General features: G+C 40.4%; 1 protein-coding gene across 1 annotated transcript in view; it reads left to right on the top strand.

Moving 5' to 3' along the window:
• Positions 1 to 25,819, top strand: part of WDFY4 (WDFY family member 4) — a 129,541-nt gene that overhangs the window by 99,793 nt on the left and 3,929 nt on the right. The window contains exons 48-59 of the mRNA XM_032191041.1: positions 542 to 584; positions 1,386 to 1,505; positions 2,152 to 2,269; positions 2,957 to 3,066; positions 7,353 to 7,506; positions 9,096 to 9,187; positions 13,968 to 14,180; positions 14,703 to 14,850; positions 15,719 to 15,876; positions 17,647 to 17,805; positions 21,604 to 21,783; positions 25,041 to 25,223. Of these exons, the coding sequence (XP_032046932.1) occupies positions 542 to 584; positions 1,386 to 1,505; positions 2,152 to 2,269; positions 2,957 to 3,066; positions 7,353 to 7,506; positions 9,096 to 9,187; positions 13,968 to 14,180; positions 14,703 to 14,850; positions 15,719 to 15,876; positions 17,647 to 17,805; positions 21,604 to 21,783; positions 25,041 to 25,223 (1,678 nt within the window). The remainder of the gene's footprint in view (positions 1 to 541; positions 585 to 1,385; positions 1,506 to 2,151; positions 2,270 to 2,956; positions 3,067 to 7,352; positions 7,507 to 9,095; positions 9,188 to 13,967; positions 14,181 to 14,702; positions 14,851 to 15,718; positions 15,877 to 17,646; positions 17,806 to 21,603; positions 21,784 to 25,040; positions 25,224 to 25,819) is intronic.

A 25,819-nucleotide genomic window follows, 5' to 3' on the forward strand; every position in this document is an offset into this window, starting at 1 on the left:
TCCCTCTGCCTCTGCTACAGGGTTGCCTTCTCTCCCTTTTAGTCAGCTTGTAAATTTTTTTAGCTTACTATGTGGCATCACTGCCACCATTTGCAGTGATATCTTAAGGCAAACAAAATTCATCTTCCACACCACCACCCTAATTTCTCATTTTTTTTTTCTATTAAATATCATACTTCAGGTGGTGCTTCATTCAGGAGCAGGCTGGCAAGTAGCTTAGCCCTCCTTGTATAGGTAGGGAGGGGGACTGCCAGTGACAATCTCATCAGTCATCTGAAGCTGGCCAGCCATGTTCTGGCCAGACATAATCTTGCCACCTACTGAAAGCAGTAATGAAACTTTGATCCTGCAGCACTAACCTATTGACACTCTCTGATTTTGGAATGATTTGGTCAATGCTGAAACCTCAACATTCCGTAGTGTTGGTGTCCTCTTGTTTCTGTGGGATGACAGCAGGGGCTCAGGGAGCACAAGCATTAATGTATTGATTTTCCCTTATTGTTCTGAAGCAATTATTTCAATCAATGTCTGTTCCATACAGGAAACACTCAGGAGGGGAAAAGACAATGCTCCAAAAGTGGCAGGTAAACTAAATCTTGGCTCCATGTGGTTAAGCAAAGAATTTCATCACCTGTGTCCACCCACAATTATATACATGTCTGTGTGTGCATGCATGCCTGCACTTCCAGGCATAAGCTGCTCACTGCTGGAGGTGAGGTTATTGGCAAGAGGAGCAGAGAATTTACATCTGGTTATTGCAGAGATTTTGTTCCTACTGTGAAACATACAGTGTGACTGGCAGATTAAGTGTGATTTTACACACATTTTAAAACAGAAACCAAAGAGAGCTACCTAGTCAAATGATTATTCACAGATCTGTACATCTAAATCAATGCACCTCTCTTGATTTCATAGATTTTATACTGAGCTGAGAGATGCATTCGCTCTCCTCTACCCCTGATCTTGGTGGCCCAAGACACGCTGAAGAAATCTATACCCTCTTGTTTGTATGTAGCACTTTGTGCAGCCTTTCTGTACAGGCAGTTGTCCAGGATTTGCCAATGTACAGATTGCATGCATTTGGCTCTTTTAAATTGGGAAAAAGTTCTCTGTTATGCAAATACAGCATAAAAGCACTGGGTGATTATAGATGAATGCAAATGGCCTGTCTGAAGAAGAGCCAAAAAGAAGACTCAGATTCTGTTGAATGGACTGTTGTATAAGAGCTGTTGTGCTGATCTGAATGGCAGTGGGTGATTGATTACACTATTTATAATTTTTGTCCTGGTGGAGAAAGGAACCACAGAGCTCTGAGGCTGCTTTTGAGGCACGTTTTTCATGGCTGGAGTTAGGAGATTTTAATGTCTGTTTCCTTTCCCTGGCAGAAGAGGGAGATCAGCAACTTTGATTATCTCATGTACCTGAACACACTTGCTGGCCGCAGCTACAACGATTACATGCAGTATCCTGTGTTTCCATGGGTCCTTGCTGACTATCACTCCCAGGTCAGTGCATGCCGCTTAACAGCATCCTGTACTTTCTGTGATAGCAACCATGTAAAGGTTTGTTTTGTGATGCCACTGAAGCAGAAGGGCCTAAACCAAGGGTTCAAAATTTGAGACAGTTACGTTGAACTGTATTGATTCTTTTGTTGAATTGTATTAATTCTTTATAGATTAGTGTTCTCTTCAAGTCGGCATGCTGAGGTGAGGTTCTGCCTTGGTAAGGTGAATAAGCATCTGTCAAATGCATACCTAAGAAATAAGGAAAGATTGCACTGGCTTAGCAGGTAGGCAGGGCCAGAGCTGTAACCTCTTGGCAAGGAGATTTGGACAGAAAAGTCCTTGAGAACAATCCTTGCAGTCATTGAAAGCAGTCCTTGAGACCTTCCGGGTCCTTTATTCAGGATCTACCATGTCCTTTACTTATTAAGCACCTTGTACATGCTGTCCTTTCAGAGGCACATGTTGCCATTCTGTTTCCAAGTCCCTTCCCAGTTCTGACAATGACTATTTCTGTACTGAATCTGTGGCAGCCTTGTATATGTGAAGCTTTGAACACAACTTTACCACTGACCAATGACACAGAGTTGGTCCTAATGCCTGAGTCTGCATTCTAAAAATTCCTATCTTTGCTGTTTTTTCTTTTCAGACTCTGAACCTTAGTAATCCTCATACATTTCGGGACCTGTCAAAGCCCATGGGAGCACAGACTACAGAGAGGAAACAAAAGTTCATCCAGCGCTACAACGAGGTGGAGAAGAGTGAAGGTGAAGGTTTTAGGAACCTAGCAGGCAGTATAGGCTTTAAGTCTCCTCAGGCCTTTTGGAATACTGTTGAATCCCTTGGAAAAGACACACAAAGTCTTTCCACAGCTGTAGCTAAGGGAAGCACAATGCCAGGAAGATCCTCTTGCTTTCAGTTTCAAAGTGGTTGAGGATTGAAAGAGAAATGACTCTCTTGCATGCATTTCCTCCTTCTGTGCCTTCTACTGCTGTGTTCTCTCCTCTTCACTTGGGCAGGAAGAGATGCAACAGCAAAAAGCAATGTTCCTCAGAAAAGGCTGTTCTTGTAGGTAAGCTGCATGCAGCTGTCTTTGTTAGCCAAACTGTGGGTAGAAGACTGCTGCATGCAGTTTGGCTAGAAGCTACATTAAGAAAAGGAAACAGCATTGAGCTGTTTGACCTCTAGATATCAAGACGTTTTTATTACTAATGGGCAAGAGGATGGTCTGGCAAGATAAAGGTTTTCTTCCCTTCCACATTAATTTTCTGAAAAATAAAAAAGAATATACAGATGTGGTAGTAACTGCACATTCAATGCAGATATGAAAGGTGTGTTTTTGCACGTCTTTGAACATGTCTGCCTTAAAGACTTATTGTGCTGTGCTAACTAGATGTTATGAAATTGAGATGGTGGAATTTAGCACTGAAATCTGATTTGTGTCAAATTTCCAGGAGACCTGTCAGCTCAGTGTCATTACTGTACGCACTATTCATCAGCAATTATAGTGGCATCTTACCTGGTACGACTGGAGCCATTTACACAGACCTTCTGTTCTCTGCAGGTAAGGGGACAAGATTGCTTCCCTCCTACACCTCGTTATGGAGCCCACTGCATTGGCTGTGCAGTGAAGAGGGATTCATTCTCTTGACATTTTTTGTATGCTCTCTGTGGACTTTGGGCTAACTGAAGGCTCTATGTTGTGTCTGTTGATTTCAGCAGAAAGTTTTAATAGGAGTGGAACTGATGTCTGATTTTCCCTTTCCCTTTCCCTTTCCCTTTCCCTTTCCCTTTCCCTTTCCCTTTTCCTTTTTTCCCTGAGGAAGAGGGACTATTTAGTTTTGGTTCTCTGGTGCGTTTTGTGAGAGCTGAGCATGTGAACACCAAGATAATGTTTTACTGCCACTCTGAGTGTTAGCTTCTGACTTTGGGGCAGATGCGCTTAGAATATCTGCTATTGAAATCTCAAGAGCTCATGCAGTAATGTGCCTATTGGCAAGCTCTTGGAGATGACTGTGCTAACGTGAAGAGCATCCCTAGGCTGGATGGGGACCTGCAGGTTCTGGTGCTTTGGGAACATGATGACTCTGAGGCACAACAGGAGGCATGGGCTTGGCTCTCCAAGGGTGGGGCGAGACTAAAGTATTTTGATTTTGCTTGTTCTGAACTTGGCATCATTTTGTTGGTGCTGAAAGGACTCTCCATGGAATTTAATTTCACAGGAACTGAGCCTTGTGTTTACCTTTCCTAGCCAATCAGCATAGAGGACACTAAATTTCCTGTCTGCCCATTTCAAGCAGTTGGCGACATACAAGCAATGCTCTGTGGTTGTGCTGGTCTCTTTCTTTATTATTTTTTTTATGGGCTAGTATAAATAAAGCACTGTGATAATTAAGTAATGAGCCCTATGATATCAGCTGTTACCAGCAGTAGATGATGGGTTAGTGAACTACCTGAGGCAATACTTGCCATTGCATTCTGTGAGCCATATGTTAGCTGCAGTCACAAATGCCTGTGGAGCAGCTATTTCTTCCAGTAAATGATAATGGCTGCTGTGTCTCACTGGCACACTTCTATGCATAACGTGCTCCTAGACTGAGTACCTGCTTTGTGTTTGTCTGTGTGATTAGCAGGGATTTCATGTGGATGTAAATATTCAAACACTGCTGAGATCTGAAGAACTTGAAATTTTGTCTGGATGTGGATCCACTAAACTGCTGAACTTCCATTCTCATTCCTTTGCTCTCTTGTTGCTGCATATTCAGCTTAGCTTGTTGCTGTCATTTCTCCTGCCTGACTGGTCCTACTGTGGTTTAGGAGTTGCAAAGTGTGAAATGCAGTCAGGCAAAAAGCAGATATGCAACTGATACTCAGTCAAGAACAGATTGGAGGAGAAATCCCAAACCTAATACTTTGGAAAGGTGCTGACTTGGGAACCACGAAAGATTCTCGGCATCTTAAAAAGTGGAAAAGCCATGCTTATAACCCTAAACTGCCTGTCTGAATGCACATGACAAAAAAAAAAAAAAAAAAAAAAAAAAAAAAGTTGCATAACATCCTGTTTCTCACATCAGATATGTGATTTACACCTGGCCAAAGAAGGCAGTGAGGAAGCAATACCCCTCTACTAAGGCAACCATACAGGAATTTACAAAGCCTTATTATTTCACATTTTATTTAAATGTATTGAGATCTGATCCTGGAGGAAGGCATGTATGTGCTTTGCATATTGTACTGGAATGGATCAAAGATTGTCTCATCAGATGGGTATTTGGATGATATCTCCTATTTCACTGGATTCTTTCACCAACCCTTAGGTACCTCACAGAAATCCTTTCAGGAATAGGTTTCTGTGCTTAGTATCTCTGTTGGAAAGGCATTCTAGTACTTAATGCTCCTAATGATTTGTACCACTTGCTTGTGATTCACCTTGTATTTTATTCCCTTTTGTTCTTATCCCACTGTTGCATTTCAGCAAGCAGGCTATTCTTTCTTCCTGGTGTTTGCCTCTCTGAGGTACTTGCAGAGTACAGGGTTCTTACTCTTCGTTGTGTCATTGACTCTGGAGCTGTCATTTAAGCACTGTCTAAGTGTAATTGCTTCTCAGCATCTCTGAGGGTATGGTAAGTCTTTGCACTTCATAATCATCTTTTAGAAACACTTTCTTTTTGGGTTTAAAACACAACCAAGACTCAGTGCTGATTAGTTCTATAAACATGGGGAGTTCTAACTCCCACCTAGAGGCCACTTTGACCAGCTGTCTTTTATATATCCTGATGAACCATAGTTTTAAAATGCATGTTTTTTACCAGTATTCCTGATCCGTAGTAGAAGGCCTCTACTGAAAGGAAAGAAACAGACTTACTGTATCTAGCTATACAAAAGCTGTAAGAGTTTGTTGAATTGGAATCTAAAGGCATAAAGCAATTCTTGATTCTGTTTTTTTCCTTTCAGTGTGGTGTTTGCATTCATAGAGAGAGAAAACTCATTAATTCTGATATAAATATATGCAAATAAATTTATTAATATAGGAAATGGGAAAATCAGTTATTGCTTCCTTTATAAATAATACAGGCTTAAGTTTTAAAGATATTACTTTTCCCTAAAATGAATTAGACAGCCAGGGAAAAAATCACATTTTTTCGTGGTGGTAATATCTTTAACCAGATTTGTCGCGCTAACAGCATTTCCTATGTATATATTATTTTTATTTAATACAGGTAATCTTTTTATTACAAATCATATTGTTTCTCAAGAGATTACCATCAGCTCTCATAAAAGCTGCAAAAAAAGATGAAAAAGCATCAATCACCACCAGACACAGTGCGCTGTGTGCAGATTAAATATACAAAGCCCTTTAATATGCTTCAATGAGATACTTGTTAACTGTTGATTTATTTATAGTGCTTCTTCTACTCTGTTTTAATTTCAATTTGAATTTGACTCCAAGGGTCCCTCTCTAATAATGATCAAGAGCAAGATGACCTTGTGCATCAAATTAACTCCAGCTAGGCTTACTCATGTGATTTGAGCCACTTTTTCACTCAGTCCCTTGAGTGGGTTTGGGAAGGCTTCACAGTTGTCAGTGGGATAAGGAAGAAGGACATAAAATGCAACAAGGTGTACCAGAATTATGCTGTCATTTAGAGATGAAGCAGGACCAAAAGTCCTGTCAGAGTTCATCTCAGGGGAAACAGAGATGAAGTCTCTACATCTGGACTGTGCTAGCTTTTGGTTGGAGTCTATCTCAAAAGACAAGCAAGGAGATGCGGCTTCAGAACTTACGATTTCTGTTTTGTTTGCTTATCTGTGAGGGTAGTTTCTTCTTAACAAAGAGTAAGGCAAAAGTTACTTCTTGACCTTCAGTTGCCAGACTTAACAGAGATCGCAGACCTTAGTTTTATAATTTTACATCATTTAAAAAGTCAGCTTTCTTCTGAATCAACTTATTCATTCTGAACAGCTCATTCAGATGATCTCCAAAAACTGTCTGTTTTTGTTACTGTAGGACTTCTTTGTTAAAATAAATTCTTTTCTCAGTGCAGGGATCCCTATGTAAATGTGCACCTGATATTTTCACCAATCCATACTGTATCTGAAATCCATTTTAAAAATACTGCAGGAAATACAGTTTCAATATAAGACATGCACCCTTCATTCAGTGAGTGATTTATCTAAAGGCCATGGTTCAGAATGATATTTAGGACTAAGAAGGCTGCTATTTTCTAGTGCTTTACTATCATTAAACTAAACATATTCAAATGCTCTCAGGATTTGAGGCATTTTGTTTCTCCTTCTTCATATACCAATTCAGTGCTGGGCTCAAACATTCTTCCCTTCTCCCCATCTTTATGCTGTGCCTTCTTCCCTGCTGTCCCCTGGCCAGTGGGTCTTTCATGTTTGCCCAGATCTGATTACAGTTATTTCAGTGGTACCACCTTTCCCCAGGGGTTTTTCTCCAGAAGATTGCACGCAAGATTTTGCACAACTATTTGATTCACAGGTGTAAATGCCAAAGCTGTGTCTACGGCTTGCAAGTCACTTTGGGATGTTAAACGAATGAGTTACACTGAGAAGCATTACTGCTGAGTATGCTGATATTCTTAAGCTATCTTTGATAATTTTTGCATGCTACTGTGTTATTTCAAGCTACACAAAATCTCCAAGCTGTATGATATTGTTAACCTACATATCTAAAGTTCAGGACTGAGACAGTAAATAGAGCTGGGACAGATTTTGAGATACCAGCTAATCAGATGTGTGATGATTATTGCAGAATTGGCTAAGATTCTGCATCTGTTTCTTATTTAACAGAATATTCACAATGCAGTCTTTTTGTCCATTTAACAGGGTGGGAGTTTTGATGTTGCAGACAGGATGTTTCACAGTGTCAAGAGCACGTGGGAATCAGCATCAAGGGACAATATGAGTGATGTCAGGGAGCTCATCCCCGAATTCTTCTACCTTCCAGAGTTCCTCACCAATGCCAATCATTTTGAACTTGGTAAGTGACAGAAGGGACTTCACTGCTCCCCTCCTGCTCCCCAGCATCACACCAAGAGAGAAGTCCTAGATCTCATGTTGGTATGTGGTCACTGGACTATGCTGACTGATGAGGCTCTCCAATCAAGTGAGACAATTTTTTATTAAAAGAAAGCTTCAAGAGTATAATCTTTTTATATTCACAGGACACATTCAGTAAACCATGTTTCTAGCTCAGAAGGGGTTCTTGTTCCTGTTTCTGTGTAAAGAAATTGTACATTTTGTCAAACAAAGGCAGATTTTGATATCAACAGGCTAAATGTCTGATTTTGAAAAACTGGTCTCTATCATCACGTGTATGTGTCTATCAACCATATATTAATTTGACTTTTGGAGATGGATCAGTTGCTAAGTGGTACTTACTACATTTTTGGTTTTTTAATCTGCTGTTTCCGGTGCTTAATATTGCCAAATGTGATCTCACTATCATCTTGAATGTCTCAGTGCCAGTTATATGAAGCAAATGCATCATCCCTGGAATCCAGCAATATCACAGTCCCCTCTGAATGTACAGTGTCTCCAAACCTTTCTCCATCAGTGGTGGAGGGTCAGAGAGAACCCTCAAAAAAAAAAAGTTTTCAGAAATAGGTATGACAGTGTTCCAGTCATGATCTGTTTCACTTTACAGGCAGCTGACATAATTTGCGATACTAAGCTTCTTTTTCTAATGGATGCTGGTTAGTTAACAATGAAGGCAGAGGAGACTCCTTAAGGCGCATCCTAAATTGATAATAGCAAAGGCACCTAACTAGTGATTTTGAAATCTAGTCATAAACTGTACCTAAGATCTCAGTGAAATGAGACATACTATGAAAAGGGCACTGTAGGAAAAAGATGTTAAAAGATTGGTAAAAGATAGTAAAGAATTAGGCTAATTTAATCTTTGAGAGGAGACGAAATAGCAGAGCCTGCCTGAAATCAGCATTCAGAAATTGAACTGAACACAGTCAAGTGGAGGGATCTAAAAAAGGCACCAGAATCTCACTGATAAAGAACAAATATACAGAAAGATTTTACAGTAGGTAAATCCAATAACCTGAATCTGTTCACTGCTACACTGTGAGGAAGTTTGTAGTCCCAAACCTGAGCCTTAACTTAGATCATCCGGTTGTGTAACACTGCCCCAATTTGAAAACATATGCTTACCTTCTGAAAGGAATCAGATAGCAAAGAACTTGACAGTGAAATCCTTCCCAGAGGTTGCTGTAGCAGAAATATCAGATAGTGCAATGGGATTATGTATGAGAAGAAAGTTATGCCAACAAGTTTGTGTTGTCTGAGTTTGCATTCAGGGCTAAAATGATTGTAGTAAGCACGTGTGATTTTACTGCATTAATGACAGTTTGTAGAACATCCCACTGCTTTATTAACATCAGAAATCCAAGGAGAAATAAATTCTGCAGTGTTTTATGACACTATATTCCATGTAGAACCTGAAATTGCATGTGTGAAAATCACTTGAATTTCCCTTGACTTCACAGTTTTGGAAAAGCTGTTCCTATTTGCAATGTGTGCGCTTCTTGTTTTTATTTTTTCCTTTAATTCCTGCAGGTTGCATGCAGGATGGAACAGTGCTGGGAGATGTGCAGCTTCCGCCTTGGGCAGATGGGGACCCCCATAAATTCATTCTCCTGCATAGACAGGTTAGTGAATATCACGTTTTGGGACTAAAGGCCAGAGTCACAAACTAAAATATTTATGACTGGGTGTTGTCAGTAATTTAGGTGTCGTCCCATGTTTGGCAATACCATTTTTATCCATCTTAGAGAAAATATCCTTTGCGAGCTGGTTTACGGGCTGTTATTCCATCCTGAAGTAAGTTTTCTTGTATGAAACCAGGTTTAAGAGAACGGGCTTCTAATAACATGCATCATCTGTATTTCTTGCAAAGAATAAATTGTTGCTAAAAATATATGTATATTCCAAAGAAGTCAATGCTTTATAGTATCTGCATTGCACACCATCTCCCTGATTCCTGATGCTGTGAACACTTTGACTTGTGAATAGTTCCAAATGTGAGTGTGAGCCTGTTGAAATTCATGGTTTCATTCACATGTGCTCAGGTTACTCCTGTGAGTATGAGTACAATCTAACCCTGTGCTTGCCTACTTTTTTTTTTTTTTCTTCTCATTATTCTTGCCATAGTTTCTGGTTTAGGACTGTTGAGGATTGTTAACGAGGTATTTCATTTTTAGTTTAATAGGCTCCCTTTAGTCTCTGGTGTGAAGTCATGACCTGACCAATTCACTTAAAATCAGTGTCAGAACAGTAAGTGCCCAAAACTACTTTGAAAAAGCAAAATTTCTATCTTGCTACTTTTAATTATCTTGAAATGGTTAACTATTGTATAGGCTTCAAAAAAAAAAAAAGTTTTCAATCATTTTCAATCATTTTAAAAATATGATTGGAAATAGTCATTTATCACTGTTTTCCCCAGAGATCATCTTTGATACAAAAAGGCTTGTAAATTAATGATATTCCAAGTTATGTGGTGGGTGAAAATAGCTACTTGCTATTATTAGTAAGTCTCAAGCGTGCCTCCATGCTTAATAGCTAGACTCCATGGTGTGTTGCCACACATCTTAGTAACCTAAACCAGTATGTTGAATTTACAGCATATTCAGACATTCATCAGTACCATTACAGAAGCTATGTTAATCTTCTTCTTTGTTTTACTTTGTATTTCTGTAGCAGTTAAATGTGTAACTCCCATCAAAGCCCAGTGTTACTGGGTTGACAAGCACACAGTGAGTGGAACTGTCTGGGAAAGAGATGTATGGAACAGCTTTTCACCAGAAAACAAGTCTGGTTGAATGAGTGTGTCGGTAGTAACAAGGAAATCTCAATAAATCATTTCAACTTTCCGTCTGTTTTCAAAATGCTTCAGGAATGATCTTTTCATTGCAACATTTATATTATATTACAGGCTGAACTAAAAATGTTTTATTTTCATGATGTAGTTGTTACAGCTAATATTGTATGGTGTATAGCTTCATTAATAGTAAAATAACATGATGGTATTTTTCCAAATTTAAAATTTGGGGAGGGGGAGATTTTAATACATGAGAAAATTTGATAGGGGTTTTGTTCTGATTTGGAAAGAAAATGCTATCCAGTATCTGCACATCTTCAATTTTTGGTCAGACTCTGTCCCCTCTCTGTTTACAACTTTGTAACATGAGATAGATGAAGAAAGGAGGTGACATTTTTGTCAAAACAAATGACTGAGATGAGAGAGATTGAGACACTTCAGACTGCTTAAACTCCAGTATGTACACAATAACAGTTATTACTAAGTTAGGCATCACTGAAGGTGCTTAGAGTGATTTAAAGGCTTAGTGCTGCAGATACGCTGAAAGGCAGTGGAAGGGACAAAGAGACCTGAGTTTTGATCAGTGCTCATCAGCACATGACGATACGTTTACTGTGAGGAGGGAGATTCTTGTTGTGTTGTGTGCTTTGCAGGCTCGCTGGTTGAAGTAAGGTCCTTTCCAAAGTGAAGAGTTGAGCCTAGGGACTGTCCAGTCACGTTCCTTGCAGGGAAGCAACTTGGTGTTACCCACTGCACGTAGGTTTTGGCCACCTCAGTCAAACATGTAACTGTTCCCTGTTGTTCTCCCAGGACTCCAAAGAAGGCATGTAGGCTTTGGAGCTTTTTGGTTTCTTCCTGAGCTCTGCCTCATGCTCCCTCTGTAACCTTCCCAGTTGCTTAGCCTCTGTCCTCCAGTTTGCTAAACATGGGAATGACAACACTTCTCTAACAGAGGTGCTGCAGACAGAAATCCACAGACACATGAGAGCTGCTGCAATTTTATACTGATGTTCTTTAAATAAAAGTGTAGGGAGATGTGCTTTCTCTTACATTCTGTCTTGTTTAAATGTAAAGTACTGGGCTTTGCTCCTTGCTGCTTGTTAATGCCGGGCACTCTGAGGGCACTTAAATTCAATGGGAACATCTGCTTTAGTCCTGTAGTTTGGAGTAAGGGTTTAGTTTTGAAATGATTTATCAATCATCCCTGCATAGCATGGTTTTGTTCTCACTGCAAAGTGATCTCAGATTGTTATATAGATTAGTTTTGAACGAAATGAAACCAAAAGCTGCACTCCAGTTGTGCACCTAAGCTATGCTCCTACCACTGACAGCATTCAGCCTGGGGGAGCAGACTAGACATAGTTTGAAGTAAAGCCCCCACAGTGCATATAATGTGGATACTGGGCCCTCTCTACCAGCTGTTGTGTTCAGCAGACCTGCTTCCACTGAGCTGCACTATTTGATAGCATTGGCACAGCTGATTAAATCATGCAACTTGTACAAATGAATTGAAGTCTCAAATAGGAGCAGTTTAGCAAAAGGAAAATCATGTTTATAGTCATGTTCTTAATGATTTGCTAGGCCTGAGCAGACCTCGAGCACAGTCAGTCCAATATTTTATCTCCAACCACTAGTAGCACCAGGTATTACACAGGAAGGTGCAAGAAATCTTGCCATGGGAAGTTAGTTGATTAGCGTGCCTGGGAAAGTTTCATCTAATCCTGAAGAGGTAGAGATCTTGAACGCTGGAATGCGAAGAATTCTCTTTCCTCTGAAATCACCTGCAAGGCTAGATGTATTTGTTACTGGTATCATGGTGTTTGCTAAAACTGTCAGTAGCTCTCTACTTCACGTATAATAAGCTAAGAATCTTGTCTATATAAAGTAATTTCTTTACTCTCTTCTTAGACCTCAATGCTCCCTGCCTTCCTGGGCATGTCACAGTGCTCAGTGAAATACTGAGTGGCTGCACAGTCTCATCTCGGTTGGTTGCTTTGTTTTGCTCTGGTGGCAATGCCAGGCAAAATTTACAGTTTGTAATTCATGCACTAACTGCTTTATTAATAAGAATGAATTCTGAGTCTATTCATAAGTGTTTTCTTGTTGTTTGCAGGGGACAAATTGTATACTGTGGTTGTTCTCTGCCCTGCAATCATTTTAGCTGTGGGCAGGGTCATTTAAACCAGTATCGGGCTCACTGTCTGCTCTGTGAAATGAGCCATTGTTCTGGATCCCATTAGCATGTTTATTTCTGCTGTGCTTTGGGTAGGATTGTCTACTTGGGAGACCTTTAACTGAGCATCAGGGAGTATTACACAGTCAAATGATTTGGAGATAGGAAAGTAGTTTTAATAATGCTTAACACTGATGCTTGAATCATTGAGCAAGGCAATTGTGGAATGCACAAAGATTTGGTGATGCAGGCAATGGCAGAGGCAATAGTGTTTTGCAAAGCTTCATACATAAGGCTGACTAATCTGGAGGTGGGTGAAGGTTTGACTCAAACATTTGTCTACTGCCCTTGAACTTGTTTTATGGGTCTTCCAAGCACAAGATTTCTGCTATCACGTTGAGCCTTTTAGGGAGCCCACATTAGGATGGATGTGCACTACCTTGTAGCATCTCTTATGGTCTTCTCCAGTAGTAATTGTTTCTTCTGGTTGTGTTAATCCACATGCCCGTGACTGCAGTTGGCAGATCTAGTCAGACAGAGAGAGCCATTTCTTTTTTTGGTGGGGAAAAGTTCAGGCCTTGAGCTTTTCCAGGATGAGGGAGTCTGGTGCTGCATCTGTCTCTGCTTGAACCTTTTGAAGGTTGTAAAATGTGTGTGTTGATGAAACCCAGGCAGTCATGAAGCTTCTTCATACAGCTGTTCTGCTGCACTGCAACTCTGCTACTGCAAAGCCCTTCATGCTCTGCCTGTCTTGCCTTGTGACACCCCTTGCCATATCACTACAAGCTCTGCATTTCCAGAGCTGGTTCATGGCATGTACCCTCTCCTACCATAACCTTCTGACCCAACTTAAAGCTTCTCTGCTAGTTTCTTCCTTTCCAATATATACTCACATGTATCTTCTCAAATAAAGTCTCTGCTACTTGGTATAATTCATAACTAAGGCCTGTTTCTACAAAGAGAGTAGTACCTTAAATCACCTGTGGATTTTCTACAGAGCCAAAAGATGGTACTAAATGCTAAATAAATAAATATTTTATTCATTTAAACCATCTCGTGTCAGTAACATTATTGATGAAGAAATCGTAGCACAGGCGTTTAGTGTATGCTTGGAAACCGGAGGATGTGCCAAAACCTGTGGAATGCTTGTGCTTTGCTTAGTAGAACCTGCCTGTGTTTTCCCTGAAGATACTGTAACTGGTGTCTGCTATGTCAAGCATGCCTCACTCTGTCCTTCCTTTTCCTGTGAGGATCCACCCTACACCTCTTTGGTCTCATTTTGTAAGGACGTGCTGTGAAAGATTGTACTGGAAGAACTGGAAGTGTGAAGATTTGCTTTCAGAGAGTACTGTGGAGAATTTGTCTCCAGCAGGGAACAGGGAGTAGTAACGCATCTGCAATAGATGCACTCCAGTGAATTAATTTTCTTTGGTTTCAGGCACTGGAAAGTGACTATGTCAGTGCACACCTCCATCGCTGGATAGACCTGATTTTTGGCCACAAGCAACATGGCTCAGCTGCTGTGGAGGCCGTTAACACCTACCACCCTTACTTCTATGGAGACAAGATGGACCTCAACAACATCAAAGATCCTCTGATTAAGAGCACCATCCTGGGTTTTATCAGCAACTTCGGACAGATACCAAAGCAGGTATCACTTCATCATGAGAGTATAAGGAAAAACAGAGCATAATTAATTTTGATCTTGTAGTATTTCAACTGGAAATCAGGAGAAGAAACTTAAATTACAGGCAGTCACTGATTTAAATCTGCTAGAAGATGGGCTATAGAGTTCTGAAGGTTATGTGACTCCACTCTCTAATTATGCTGTTCTTGTCATATACCATACACCTGTGGTATCAAATCTGGGTTCTGCTGCTTCAGTACTTACATGAGTAACCACTAGTCTGGGGCTGAATACAGGCAGATGAAGGCAGTTTAAATTCTCACCTATAGTTTTCTCTCTTCTCCTGTATCACTGGGAGTAGCTTCCTATCCCTGTAAGGGATGTAGTCTGATGAAAATGTAATGATAAGGATAAGATGGTCTCATTTTAATGAAAAGGTTTTTGTATGACAGTTCTGGAGTCTATGATTAATCTTTTAAATAGATGTGTCTCCTGCATGACCTGGCTGATAGAGATGTGTTTTTCAATGCCATTCCTTTGTTCTAGCTCTTCACTAAGCCACACCCATCCAGGAATGCCCAGGGTAAAAGTTCATCAGGAAGAGAATCAGTGCTGTCTTTTCAGTCAAGTGGAATTCTTCCTCCGTTCATCAGCAGTCTGCAAAACCTGAAGCTCTCACCAGTTACAGTAAAAGGTGCAGCAGGGGCTGTGCTCCATTTTCTGAGCTACTAAGTGTAGGATTCTTGGATGGGGATGAATCTGTACTTTTGAGAGCATAAATATAGTCATATAGCTTTGTGTGAGTTGACATGAGTTGGTACCACCAAGATCCCTTCAGACAATTATTATTTGCATATGTGTGTATTGTGAGGGGACATTGAAAGTACTTAGACACTAAGGAGAAATCTTGGAACTTAATTTGTTCTGAACTCTACAAAATTATTTATGACACTTAAATCGTTTCTGTCTTCTACATTCTGGATATATCAAGTTAAAGCATAAAGCTTGCTCTTTTCCATTTTCATTCTCTTTTTATATTCATCAGCAAAGTAAATTCTTTCCTTCTGCACCTCTTGGTCTTCAAATCTATTTATTTTCTTCATCTTTTTCTTAGTCTATTTTTCTTAATGCTGACAAGTCTGGAAAATTTCAGTGTATCTACTTCTTTTCATCCCATGATGCTGGTATGCACATTGCACATTTTTGTGTGGCCAGCAGACTCCTGTAGCTGTACTACAGAGGCTGTTGTTGCCATGCTGTGCATCCTATAGTTCATGGCAGAAGGCAGTCTGCCAGCAAGAAGGAGGTTAATGACACTGCTGTCCCCTTCTTTGGAGCCAGTCTCCACTTCTGCATGGATTTATGTGGTCTGTTGGAAAGGGGAGTATCCACCATTGTCTTGAAATCTCAGTGGCAGAGTGGATTTCTGTCTGTGGACCTGGTCCCAGCACACTGATCCCAGTTGTGGGGCATGCCAGCCCCACCACAAAGCCATGTAAGGCAGTAAGTTAATGTTAGTGTTTTAAAGACAACAGAATTAAATATGTTCTCTGTCTTGTCAGACTATCCCAAGGGAGCTATTGGACACATTGTTCATACTGAGAAGGGCATTCTGGCTGTTGAAAAAAATAAAGTGTTGATTCCTCCTCTTTGGAACAAAACGTTCTGCTGGGGATTTGAAGACTTCACCTGCTGCTTTGGCAACTATGGGTCTGAAAAGGTAAATAGAAAAAGCCTAAGCATTTCAGAAATGGATGTTATGTTGTGGTCTGTCTTGTTTGGGTACCCAGTTGAGAGGCCGTAGGGGAGCTGATTTTGGAGAGTGCTCTGCATGACTTTTTGCAGTCAAGTTTTCTGAGGATTCTCAACTTGGATATTCCAGTGGAGTACAAATTTATTTCAATGTTGAAAAATGTGACTTTTTCCCTCTAAATGATCTTGAGTTTTCCTTCAAGTTACTTTGTTGTCTGTCACAATGAAGGAGAAACCTCATTTCATAGGTTGTAAGGACAGTACAAGGTCTTCTGGCCCCCAATTAGAAATTTCATTGTGCAGAACTTTCTGCTGGAATTGAGGTAGGACCATCTGTCAATTCCCCTCTGGCTCCCAAGCTCATCCCAGTGCATTCATTCAACATCATAATGTCCCCTAATCTAGACAGTTAATACTCTTACTTCTTTGCTGTTAAAAATCAAGGGTCTGTGTCACCACACTGCTGGCTAGGGCACTGGACAGATACAGTTCTCTACCACAAACACACTGATATTGCATGTGTTTGGGACAACGTTATGATGTGCAAAGACATCCAAGTTAGCTTGGGTATCAAAATAGCAGAATTAGTCATTCATCAAAATACTAGCTTGGGTATCAGAGCATACCATATCGTTATATTTTTACAGATATATCCACAGACACTGGACATGAGGAAAAACATGAGATTTATTTTTACTTTCTGATTTCTGTAAAATCAATGATTTTTTTCCCACTGATTTTCAATATAGCAAATTAAAATTGGTGCTCAGTAACTTATAGTGCTGCTGTAGGTGTAAACTTCTTGCTTAATGTCTTCTGGTTGACTCAGAAGAAAGGAAGTTACAGAATCATGGTGGTTGTTCTTGTTTTTTTTCCTCCAAAGATCAAGGTACCATTAAATGTTCTGGTACTGCTCAAAAGTCAGGGTGTCACTGAGCCTCTTGCAGTGATTATACAGTTACTATAAGAAGTAGTTGAGGGATCAGCTTGAATCTCTATTGGGACAACAGTGCCTCTGTTGAAAATATATTGAAGATATACTAGAAATATATTGTTGCCTTCATTGAAGTAGTAAAGGTTTGTTTTGTCCATGGTACGATTTTTGTAACTGTGGCATCCAGGTTCAGCAGAATCATTAGCACTGTGCTGTCATCCCCATTGAGTGTGAGAGAACTAATGCAGAACATGAGTGGAAGAATGTTTGTGCTGTAATTGCAGCAGTGTAGAGTTGGTTTAGGCCAGCTTGGTACTGCTAGCAGAGCAGTTGGCCAGAATGGAATTTAGTGCTTTGGCTATTCAATCCAAGTATGACAAAGATGTAGCTGAGCCTGGCACTAACTCTGTTATCGGTGGCAGTCGTAACCTGCGCTTTGTTATTAATCTACATTGAATGTTTGCATACTGTTGCTATATGGTGGCAGAACAAATTTGCCTGAAGCTATGTAGGAAGTCTGTAGCACAAGAGGGGCTGAAACTCTGTTGTCCTAAGACACTGACCTTTATCCACCCTTCCTGTTTGGTCCCAAGGGTCTTGCACAGCTGCATGCAGCCACAGTGTGTGCATATACATAATACATGTATACAGCTGTGCTGTCAAAATAGAGACTTGGGATAAGATGAACTTTTCTTTTCTGGGTTAAAAGAGGCTCAGTTCTGAAAATTAAATCTGCCATTTGGTATTAATAAATGCATGGTATCACCAGATGAGTTTTTGGCTGAAAGTTGTTTTCTCATACAGAACATGACTACGTTTGAGTGCATGGCAGACTGGGATAAATGCCTCTGCGCTGTGTGTCCTTCAGCAACTACCATAATCACATCTGGAACAAGCTCAGTTGTGTGTGTCTGGGAACTTTCTTTGGTCAAGGACAAAGTAAAACATCTGAACTTGAGACAGGTGAGTACCGTGACTCTTGGTACAGAAATTTAATAAAAAGCAAAGAGCGAATTTCTTTCTGTCAGAAAATTGGAAGAGAAAACATGCTACTGTGAATCAAAAAGGCAGAAAAAGGTGATAACGTAAAATAATAATAATAATAATAGGTATAATGCTAAAACTTGTTGTCAGGTCAGGAGCTGATTATATGCCTTATACCCATATCTTATATATTATGCTTGGTGGGTTTTGTTTGTTTGTTTTGCCTTGGTAGCATTACCTAAATTTACAGTGATAGAAGAAACAGTGACAATAAGGCATGTCCTCCAGCCAACCTTTGGATTATTTTCAAAAGCCAATATTACCTGGAGATGGTTCTAGTTCTTTTTCGGCTGCTAGAGCAGTGGGCAGGATCTCCAAAACACCCTGTCAACTTAGCTGATGGGGATGAAGGCTCGGCTAGGTAAAGCCCTTGATACTTCTCCCTCAAACAGAATTCAGAACTTCAAAGGTTTGTCTATCACTCCACGAGGTAGGGAAAGATCCCTACAGTTATATTGTTTGTGACCTTGCTGTCCATGGTCCTTTAGTGTTTGTTGATTTGGAGCTCATCTGTAGTCACCCAGCAGCTGTATTAAATGCTATTTCATTTGCAAAAGTGAACAGTGAGTTCCCAGCTTTACAAGAAAATCTGGAGTACTATCATATCTGAAAGGCATTGTGTGACCTCTCTTCCTTAAGAATTAAAGAGACACAAAACTCTCTGCTACTCTTAGGCAAACTAATAATGGGTTCATTGATCAGCAAGGAGGTCTCCAAATTCTTGTTCTAGAGTTTTGTTCTGTTTATCTGCTCTGGAGATACTCAGGAGCTATCTCAGTGCTTTCCGGACCTGGAGCGAAAAATATTTTATTTGTCATTAAATAATGTGAAAACATCTATGTCTGCTGGGAGGCCAGAGAAGTTCCTAGACCTACACTTATCTGATGTTTTTGGATGTTGAAATTAGGAAGAAAACTGTTTAGAGCAGCTTCTCTTCTGAGTTCTATGTTTCTTTCTTGAGAAGTCAAAACTAGGAGGCAAAATCTTGAGTGACGACCTTTTAATCTCTCTGCTTAGTATTCCAAGCAGAGGTGGACATAGAAACGGAAGAAATAGCAGCAGAGAAAATCTAAGCAGTAATCTTCATAAACATCAAAATGATACTATTCTGGCGATCTGTTCGAGTTTCAGGCATCTAACTGAAGAAGCTCTTCCATCTTCAGTATAATACCCTTCCCTTGAACAATATAAAATCAGCTTCGCTGATGTGTTCAGCTGTGATTAATCTGATATTACCCAAGGTCCTCAAAATGGCATGAGGTCATACAGTGACAAATGCTGTATTTTTTTCCTTCTCTTTGCTTGCAGAGACCTTTTTTTTTTATAATGACTGGTGTAGATATAAATTCGAATTATGGTTCTAAATGTGTTCCAGTGAATTACATGCTGCTTTCATGTAATTCACTGTTTCGTGGTGGCCGTTTTTTTGTTTGTTTGTTTGTTTGTTTGTTTGTTTGTTTGTTTGTTTGTTTTTTCTGAACAACAACAAAAAAATTGTATCATCTTTCCTGAGAGAGTGAACTTTGCTTAAGTAAAGCTGATGTGCTATAAAGTGGATGCTATTCACTTATCAGCTGTCTCATGGGACTGACACATTCTGGTTTGGAATGTAGTAAAGTGCAGAAACTATATTTCAGCATAAAAAGTCACTTTTCCCTCTCTAGCAGGGACTGTTTCCACAGTTTTGTGGAACACTAAAGATTGAGCATAATAGCCTCGGTATTGATCTGTGCAATTTACCAGTTCCCTCAGTATTCATGAACACAGCAACCCATGTGATCCACCCCCCAGAATTTCTGGGCCGAATGAAACACCAGGCTGGGAGAAGCATCCGGGCAAGCTGTGGTTTGTGTGCTGTGCTGACTTGTCAGGAAGGTACTGAACATAGCTGTGAAGTATCTGTGCCCATGCCAGCCAGTTACATTGGATGGCCAGAACTTGGTTTTGTTTTGTTTTGTTTTTATTTGTGAATTTACTGTGGAGACAGGCCTCACAGTTCTTTTCCCCATTAAGGGAAAACCTTCATGAGGAAAAACAAGAAGACGTTACAGATCTACCAGCACTTGCACTTGACTGTTTTTGCATTAATACATATCAAAATACTGGTAGATCAAAGCTGAAATTTTAACTGAGCTCTGATCTATCCTTCTCTTCCATGTTCAGCTTGCATTTAAAGTACTTCACCACCAAGTCTTTCTGAGTTAAAAAAAGGAGAAAGGGGTTGATGAAAATTTGTGTAGGACCTTAGCTTGTCTTGGCAGTGAGAAGGTTGTCACAGAGGGTACATTTCCTTTCCTTTCCTTTCATTCTTTGGAGGAATGAGAAGGAATTTGGAGCTCTTGAACCTGCTTTGTCACAGCCTAGTTCTGGAGCACAGGCATTAGGCTATGCCCAGCCCTTTGTAAAAAGACTTCCACTGTGAGTTGTAAGCTACTGCTGAGTTGGGAGTGCTTCTGACCTCTGAGGACTGCTGATGGAGACGCCATTTTGTGCCAGTATTTTTAGCTGATGATTCTCTTCAATGGAATACATTGCAAGCTGGAATTCATCCCTTGCAGTTGCAGGTCACCTTCAGTAGGTCATAGCTGCAGCTCAGCTTCTTCTCCAGTGGATTCATGTTTGAATACTGTTATCCTAATAACCTTGGCGAGTGGCAGCACATGTTAGCTAGCAAGAGTTCAGTCTGATATTCACAGACCTGAAAAGAGTATGAGATGTGTTCACAAAAATCATTCGGGACATGTGGCTGTCCTGCTCTGTGACTGTCTCTGAACTGAGACAAACCCTGAAAATGTGTTAATTAAGTCATGTAGAGAAAGCCAGCAGGGAATATGCATTTACTGTTAAAACCAACATTAAAACTGTTGGATCGGACTTTTCACAGTAAGGCAGTTAATAATTGAGCCCTGAAAGGCTTTTCAGGAAATCTGTGAAGGACTCTATCTCTGTTGCCCTACAGGCTTTAATGTCATTGGTGGTTATGCAGCAGAAATGTATGCTGCTGTCACTTGAGAGTGCTGCATTACACAATTTTCATCAGTCTATTCCTGTTCACGACTTCTGTGACATTAAATTGCCTAAAATATAGTCTTTTTTAATGAAACTGTTTAAAGCTAAATTAAACTGGGTATTCTGTGTATCTCTGGAACCTAGAAAACAGAGGAAGGATGTTGGATAATGATGAATGAGAGAAGAATTTTTAAAGCAAAAATAAAAACAAATGCTGTTTTTATTCTGATTTAAAATTGGAAAAGTGTTAGTACTTGTTCAGAAAAACAGAAAGAAAAGTCTGGGAAGGTCACTGAAATATATCTTAAGTTTTATTTCAAAATGATTTAAAAATTTTGAGAAATAATTCTCAAGTCCAAATTTTACTTGCTTAAGACTGCCTTAACTGAATTTATTGATGATTTGCATACAAACTACTGTGGTAGAATCTGAAACATATGCCAAAGGCCAGAGTTGAGTTGTTTTACCTGATTTACCATGCAACCTGGGGCAAGTCATGTAATCTCTTGGATACTCAACTTTCCTCAACCATGAGTTGAGGAAAAGGATGGTTCTAAAAGAATCTTTGTGGTTTCTACTTCATGCGCTATTTGGCTCTCCAAAGTGTGACTTGTTTGCTTATTCTTGCTAAGTAAATGGCCATAGAACTGCAGTTCCCTAGTAAATCAGTCACACACTGTTGTGTTTTGTCACTTTTTTCCCCACCAGGCTCTGTATGGGCACTCTCAGGCAGTGACCTGCCTTGCTGCGTCTGTGACCTACAGCATAATCGTGAGTGGATCTGATGACAGAACCTGCATCATTTGGGACCTGAACCAGCTGACGTACATAACCCAGCTTCCTGCCCATGGGGCAAGTCTCTGTTCTGTTGCCATCAACAATTCAACAGTAAGATCTTCATTTATCATCTTTCTTTTGATGCATCCATGAACATTTCATGATAATTTAATGGGTGCTCTTCACAACATAAAAACATCCTGAGTCTGATACATTGATTTTTTTTTTCTTTCTATAGAGATTGCTAATAGTGTTCTTAATGATAAGAGGGGAGCACTAAAAGCAACGTTTTAGACTGAGTAGCTAAGCAGAAGCATCTTAGGTGGATAGCAGGATTAAAACTCTTTTAGTTTGCAGAACATGAAGTATTACCTTAGTAGCTCCTGGATCTGGCTAACCCATAATCTTATTGCTTTCATTATGCCATTACTTTCTCCTGACGTTCATGCAGCAGACCCATGTCAGCTGAGGAGTTCTGGACCTCAGTCTCCCACCTCAGCTGACAACTTTCTTACACCCTCACAGTGATAGTGTTTGTGGGTTTTTTGTTTATGTGTTTTGTTTTGCTTTTCTTTCCCTCCTGCTGTCAGCTGAGGGGTGTGCTCTTGATAGCAGTGGCTAGGTTTTTGTTTACCAGCAGTGGAAATAATCCTGTTGTGGTCTGGGCCTGGCTGCAATCACATGCATGCTGATAGGAAAATATTTTCTATTGGAGTTAACTGTAAGCACTCTGAATATTATTTTTTTTTTCCAACCTTCTACCTCCCAAGAATATTGCTTGTATATTTATATTTTCTCTGCTAATATACCATAGCAAGGTTCCAGGTGCTCAGACAATTTGCGGGTACTGGAGTTTGTACCAAGAGAGGCAAAACTGAATTCATAGCAGTGAGAAAACAACCATACAACTTCACTAACCATACAGTCTGATGACTAGTGATTGAGGGCAGGAATTAAGTAGTCCGTTCAGTGCCACGTCAGCACCCAGCACCAAGGGTCCTGGTTAGTAGTAATATGTGGCCAGGAGCTTCAGCTGGCCACCTCACAGTACTTGGTGACCCCTTGGGAAGGCAGTTGAAACAGTGCCAAGCATTCAGAAATGAGTGGGTGGGATAACATGGGCTTCATACCTCAAAAGCATAGTCTCCTCTTCGTCTTACATACCAACCTACCATTAATGGTAGCCATTTCAGTTGGGAGCTCTTCTCCTAAACTGTCCAAAAATTAAAATAGTTAAACTGATTGGACAATTGTCTGCAGAAAGGTTCATTTAAAGGAAAGAAGCCTTAAGAAAGTATGTTTGATTTATTTATTTCATAATCTGATATTATTTATTATAACATGAAGGTAGAACCAATGCTTCCATTGTGCTAAATTAAATATTTTTTTATACAAAGTGACATTTTTGGTAATGATTTTTTTCCCGGAAAATTCAGAATGTTTTAAAGCAAAGATTTGAAGGAAACAAATTTCCGAATCACTTTTCTGTGAAGTAAGAGCCCTTTACACCTGTTTGTGACATGATTGGTTTTATATTTGCTTTAGCTTCTGGAAGCTCCATTTATAGATCCAAACTTCATGGTGTTTGTATCACTTAGGCACAAAGCAAAACAAAGTTTATAAGCTAAGCAGGATTGTAAAAGCTTGCTGTAACTAATGATTTCAGTTTTAAATCTCTGGTCTAGACCTGAAAAATGCTGTAGATAATTACCAAATGAACAGACATGTAGATGAGGTAGCTGACATTTAATCTCTTTAATTATTGGCAACTGTGTTTCAATGTTTCAAACCAAATCTGTTTTATCTTCAAAATCCTGCCCTCCAATGTGAAGAGCCCTTTCCCCAAATCAGGGGTGATGTACAGTGTTAGTTGATTTAAACCAGATGAGCACTGCTAATTTAAGGGCACACCGGTCTTTGCCAGAATCAGATGACTTGGCTGATGCTGTTCTGTTTAACTGGCTCTTAGTACACATCAAGTGTGAAAAATTTGGGTGAAATTTCAGTTAGTATCTCAATCAAAGGGCACTTTTGATAAGATTATTTAAGACTGCAGCATCAGCTTTTGATTCTGTGTGTTCCTTGCCCCGAAGATACCTGTGTATTTGCTCCTTATATGCAGTCCCTGGTAAGACTATCCACCTGCGCTGAAGGAATAGGATTAGATTCAGTTGCAAAGGATGTTTTCTGCATTGGAAGTGCTGCTTGCTCGTTGAATGCTGAGCTGGTCATTGGTCGAATGCAAAACAGTCTAAAAATGCGATGACATTAAGCTCCCTGCGAGGGGCAGAGGAGGATTGTGAAATCACCAAAGGTTTCACAGCTAAGGAGGTAAACTTCATGTCCTTATTTAAGAGAGTGTTTATTTGTAGATCAGTAACATTTAAAAGCACTAGTCCTGGCCCAGAACTTGTGTCAGGCACTGACTGCACAGCCCCTGTCCCTGGTGGAGGCTGAGGTTCAGTCTGTGCTCTGCTGGGCTATGCACTGACTAAAAGCTAAGGGCAGAGCACAGCAGTCAGCCTTCTGTCCTCTTTTCTGTTTTTGTTTGTTTGTTTGTTTGTTTGTTTTGTTTGTTTTTGTTTTTTGATTCCTTTGCCATGCTTAAAAAATTGGTAAGTTTGGTGGGCAAGGAGGAGGATTGTTTTGACTGCCTAACCCCAAACTAACAGACAGACTGTTACCTCAAGGTGCAGCCCAACATGTTGTGGCCTGGTCTGTCTGCAAGCTTCCTGTCTGCAGCAGGTGCCCTGGACTGCAGAACAACACTGAGAAGCTCTTTGGTCTCCCCCTGCTCAGTTACAGGAAATGGATGTCAAGGCTGCATTTCTGGTTCATGTGAATCCAGATGTTTCCTTACCCATTTTTTGACAATGCAGCAGGCTAACTGTATCTGTTCTGTCTCCACATTCTTTTGCACCAGTGAATCAAGGTAGTTTTGGCAGAACACAACTAGAACACAACTGAAAAACAAGTGTTGAGGCGTGCCTGTTTCCAAGGAGGTGTGAAGAGGTGCTGGGACACTTACAACAAAATATGTTAAGTAATTAAACGATTTAGAACAAGACAGACTACAGGAGGGGGCAGGTGGACATGAAGGCATGACGTTCTGCTGATCTTTGTAGCCTTGAGGTATTTTGCAATGGGAAGTGTCATTTAAAATAACATCAATTTCTTTTACTTTATGAATGGTATCTGTTTTTCTAGTGCAATTCAGTAAATACTTTCTGCAGAATACATGAATGCCTCCACAGTTTGAACCAGAAGTTTACTGCTGATTTGGCTCCATCTACATCCATTATCTCTGCCCTCCTGAGAGGAGGATGAGTGTGCAGGATCTTGAAACATTGCCTCTTGCTTTGTTACAGGGTGATATTGCCTCTTGTGCTGGATCCTACCTATATTTGTGGACAGTCAATGGCCAGCCTCTTGTAAGCATTAACACCACCTGCAGCCCTGAAAGCCGTGTTACTTGTTGCTGTTTTGCTGAAGTGATGGATTGGGACACACGCAGCATCGTCATCACAGGAAGCACAGATGGAGTAGTGAGGGTAGGTGGACAGGGAAGAGAAAAGAAACATCCTAATTTAGTGTAGACCGGAGGCAGAATTTTGCATCCTGAATGGTGGGGCAGAGCTGCTAAAAGCCTGTGTTTGGGAGTTCCCGGGAGAAACAGTTCCTTGGGGAGAACTTAGTACCTGGCTCTTCTGCAGCACTTGTTAGTGGATGGCAGCACATTGCTTAAAGAATTTGTTATGTGTTGCCTTTGTTTTATAAATGGAGACACTGAGGTGGTGAGGAAATACCTTAGGTTCACTTTTACATGGATCAATACCACAGACCTCTGCAGGATCCATAGCTTCTGAGAGTTGGTTCACAGCTTAGTTCATTAAATCATACCTTCTCAAGAGCAGAAGTTTGCTGCTGGTTCCACCTCCTGTCTGGTGGAAGAGCTCCCTGGGTAACTGGGATCCTGGCTAGCACATCAGACCTGCACCCTTGCTAGCTACATGCATACGTTTCTTCAGTGTGACACCCTGCAGCATAGTGGCAGAGGGAGAGAGAACACTGCCAAGCCCTGCTCTGATGATCAAAATCCAATTTTCAGCCCTTGCTGGGAAGCAGACATCCACATCTCATGTCATTG

The sequence above is a fragment of the Aythya fuligula genome, chromosome 7 (assembly GCF_009819795.1).
Source record: "Aythya fuligula isolate bAytFul2 chromosome 7, bAytFul2.pri, whole genome shotgun sequence".
Classification (NCBI taxonomy): domain Eukaryota; kingdom Metazoa; phylum Chordata; class Aves; order Anseriformes; family Anatidae; genus Aythya; species Aythya fuligula.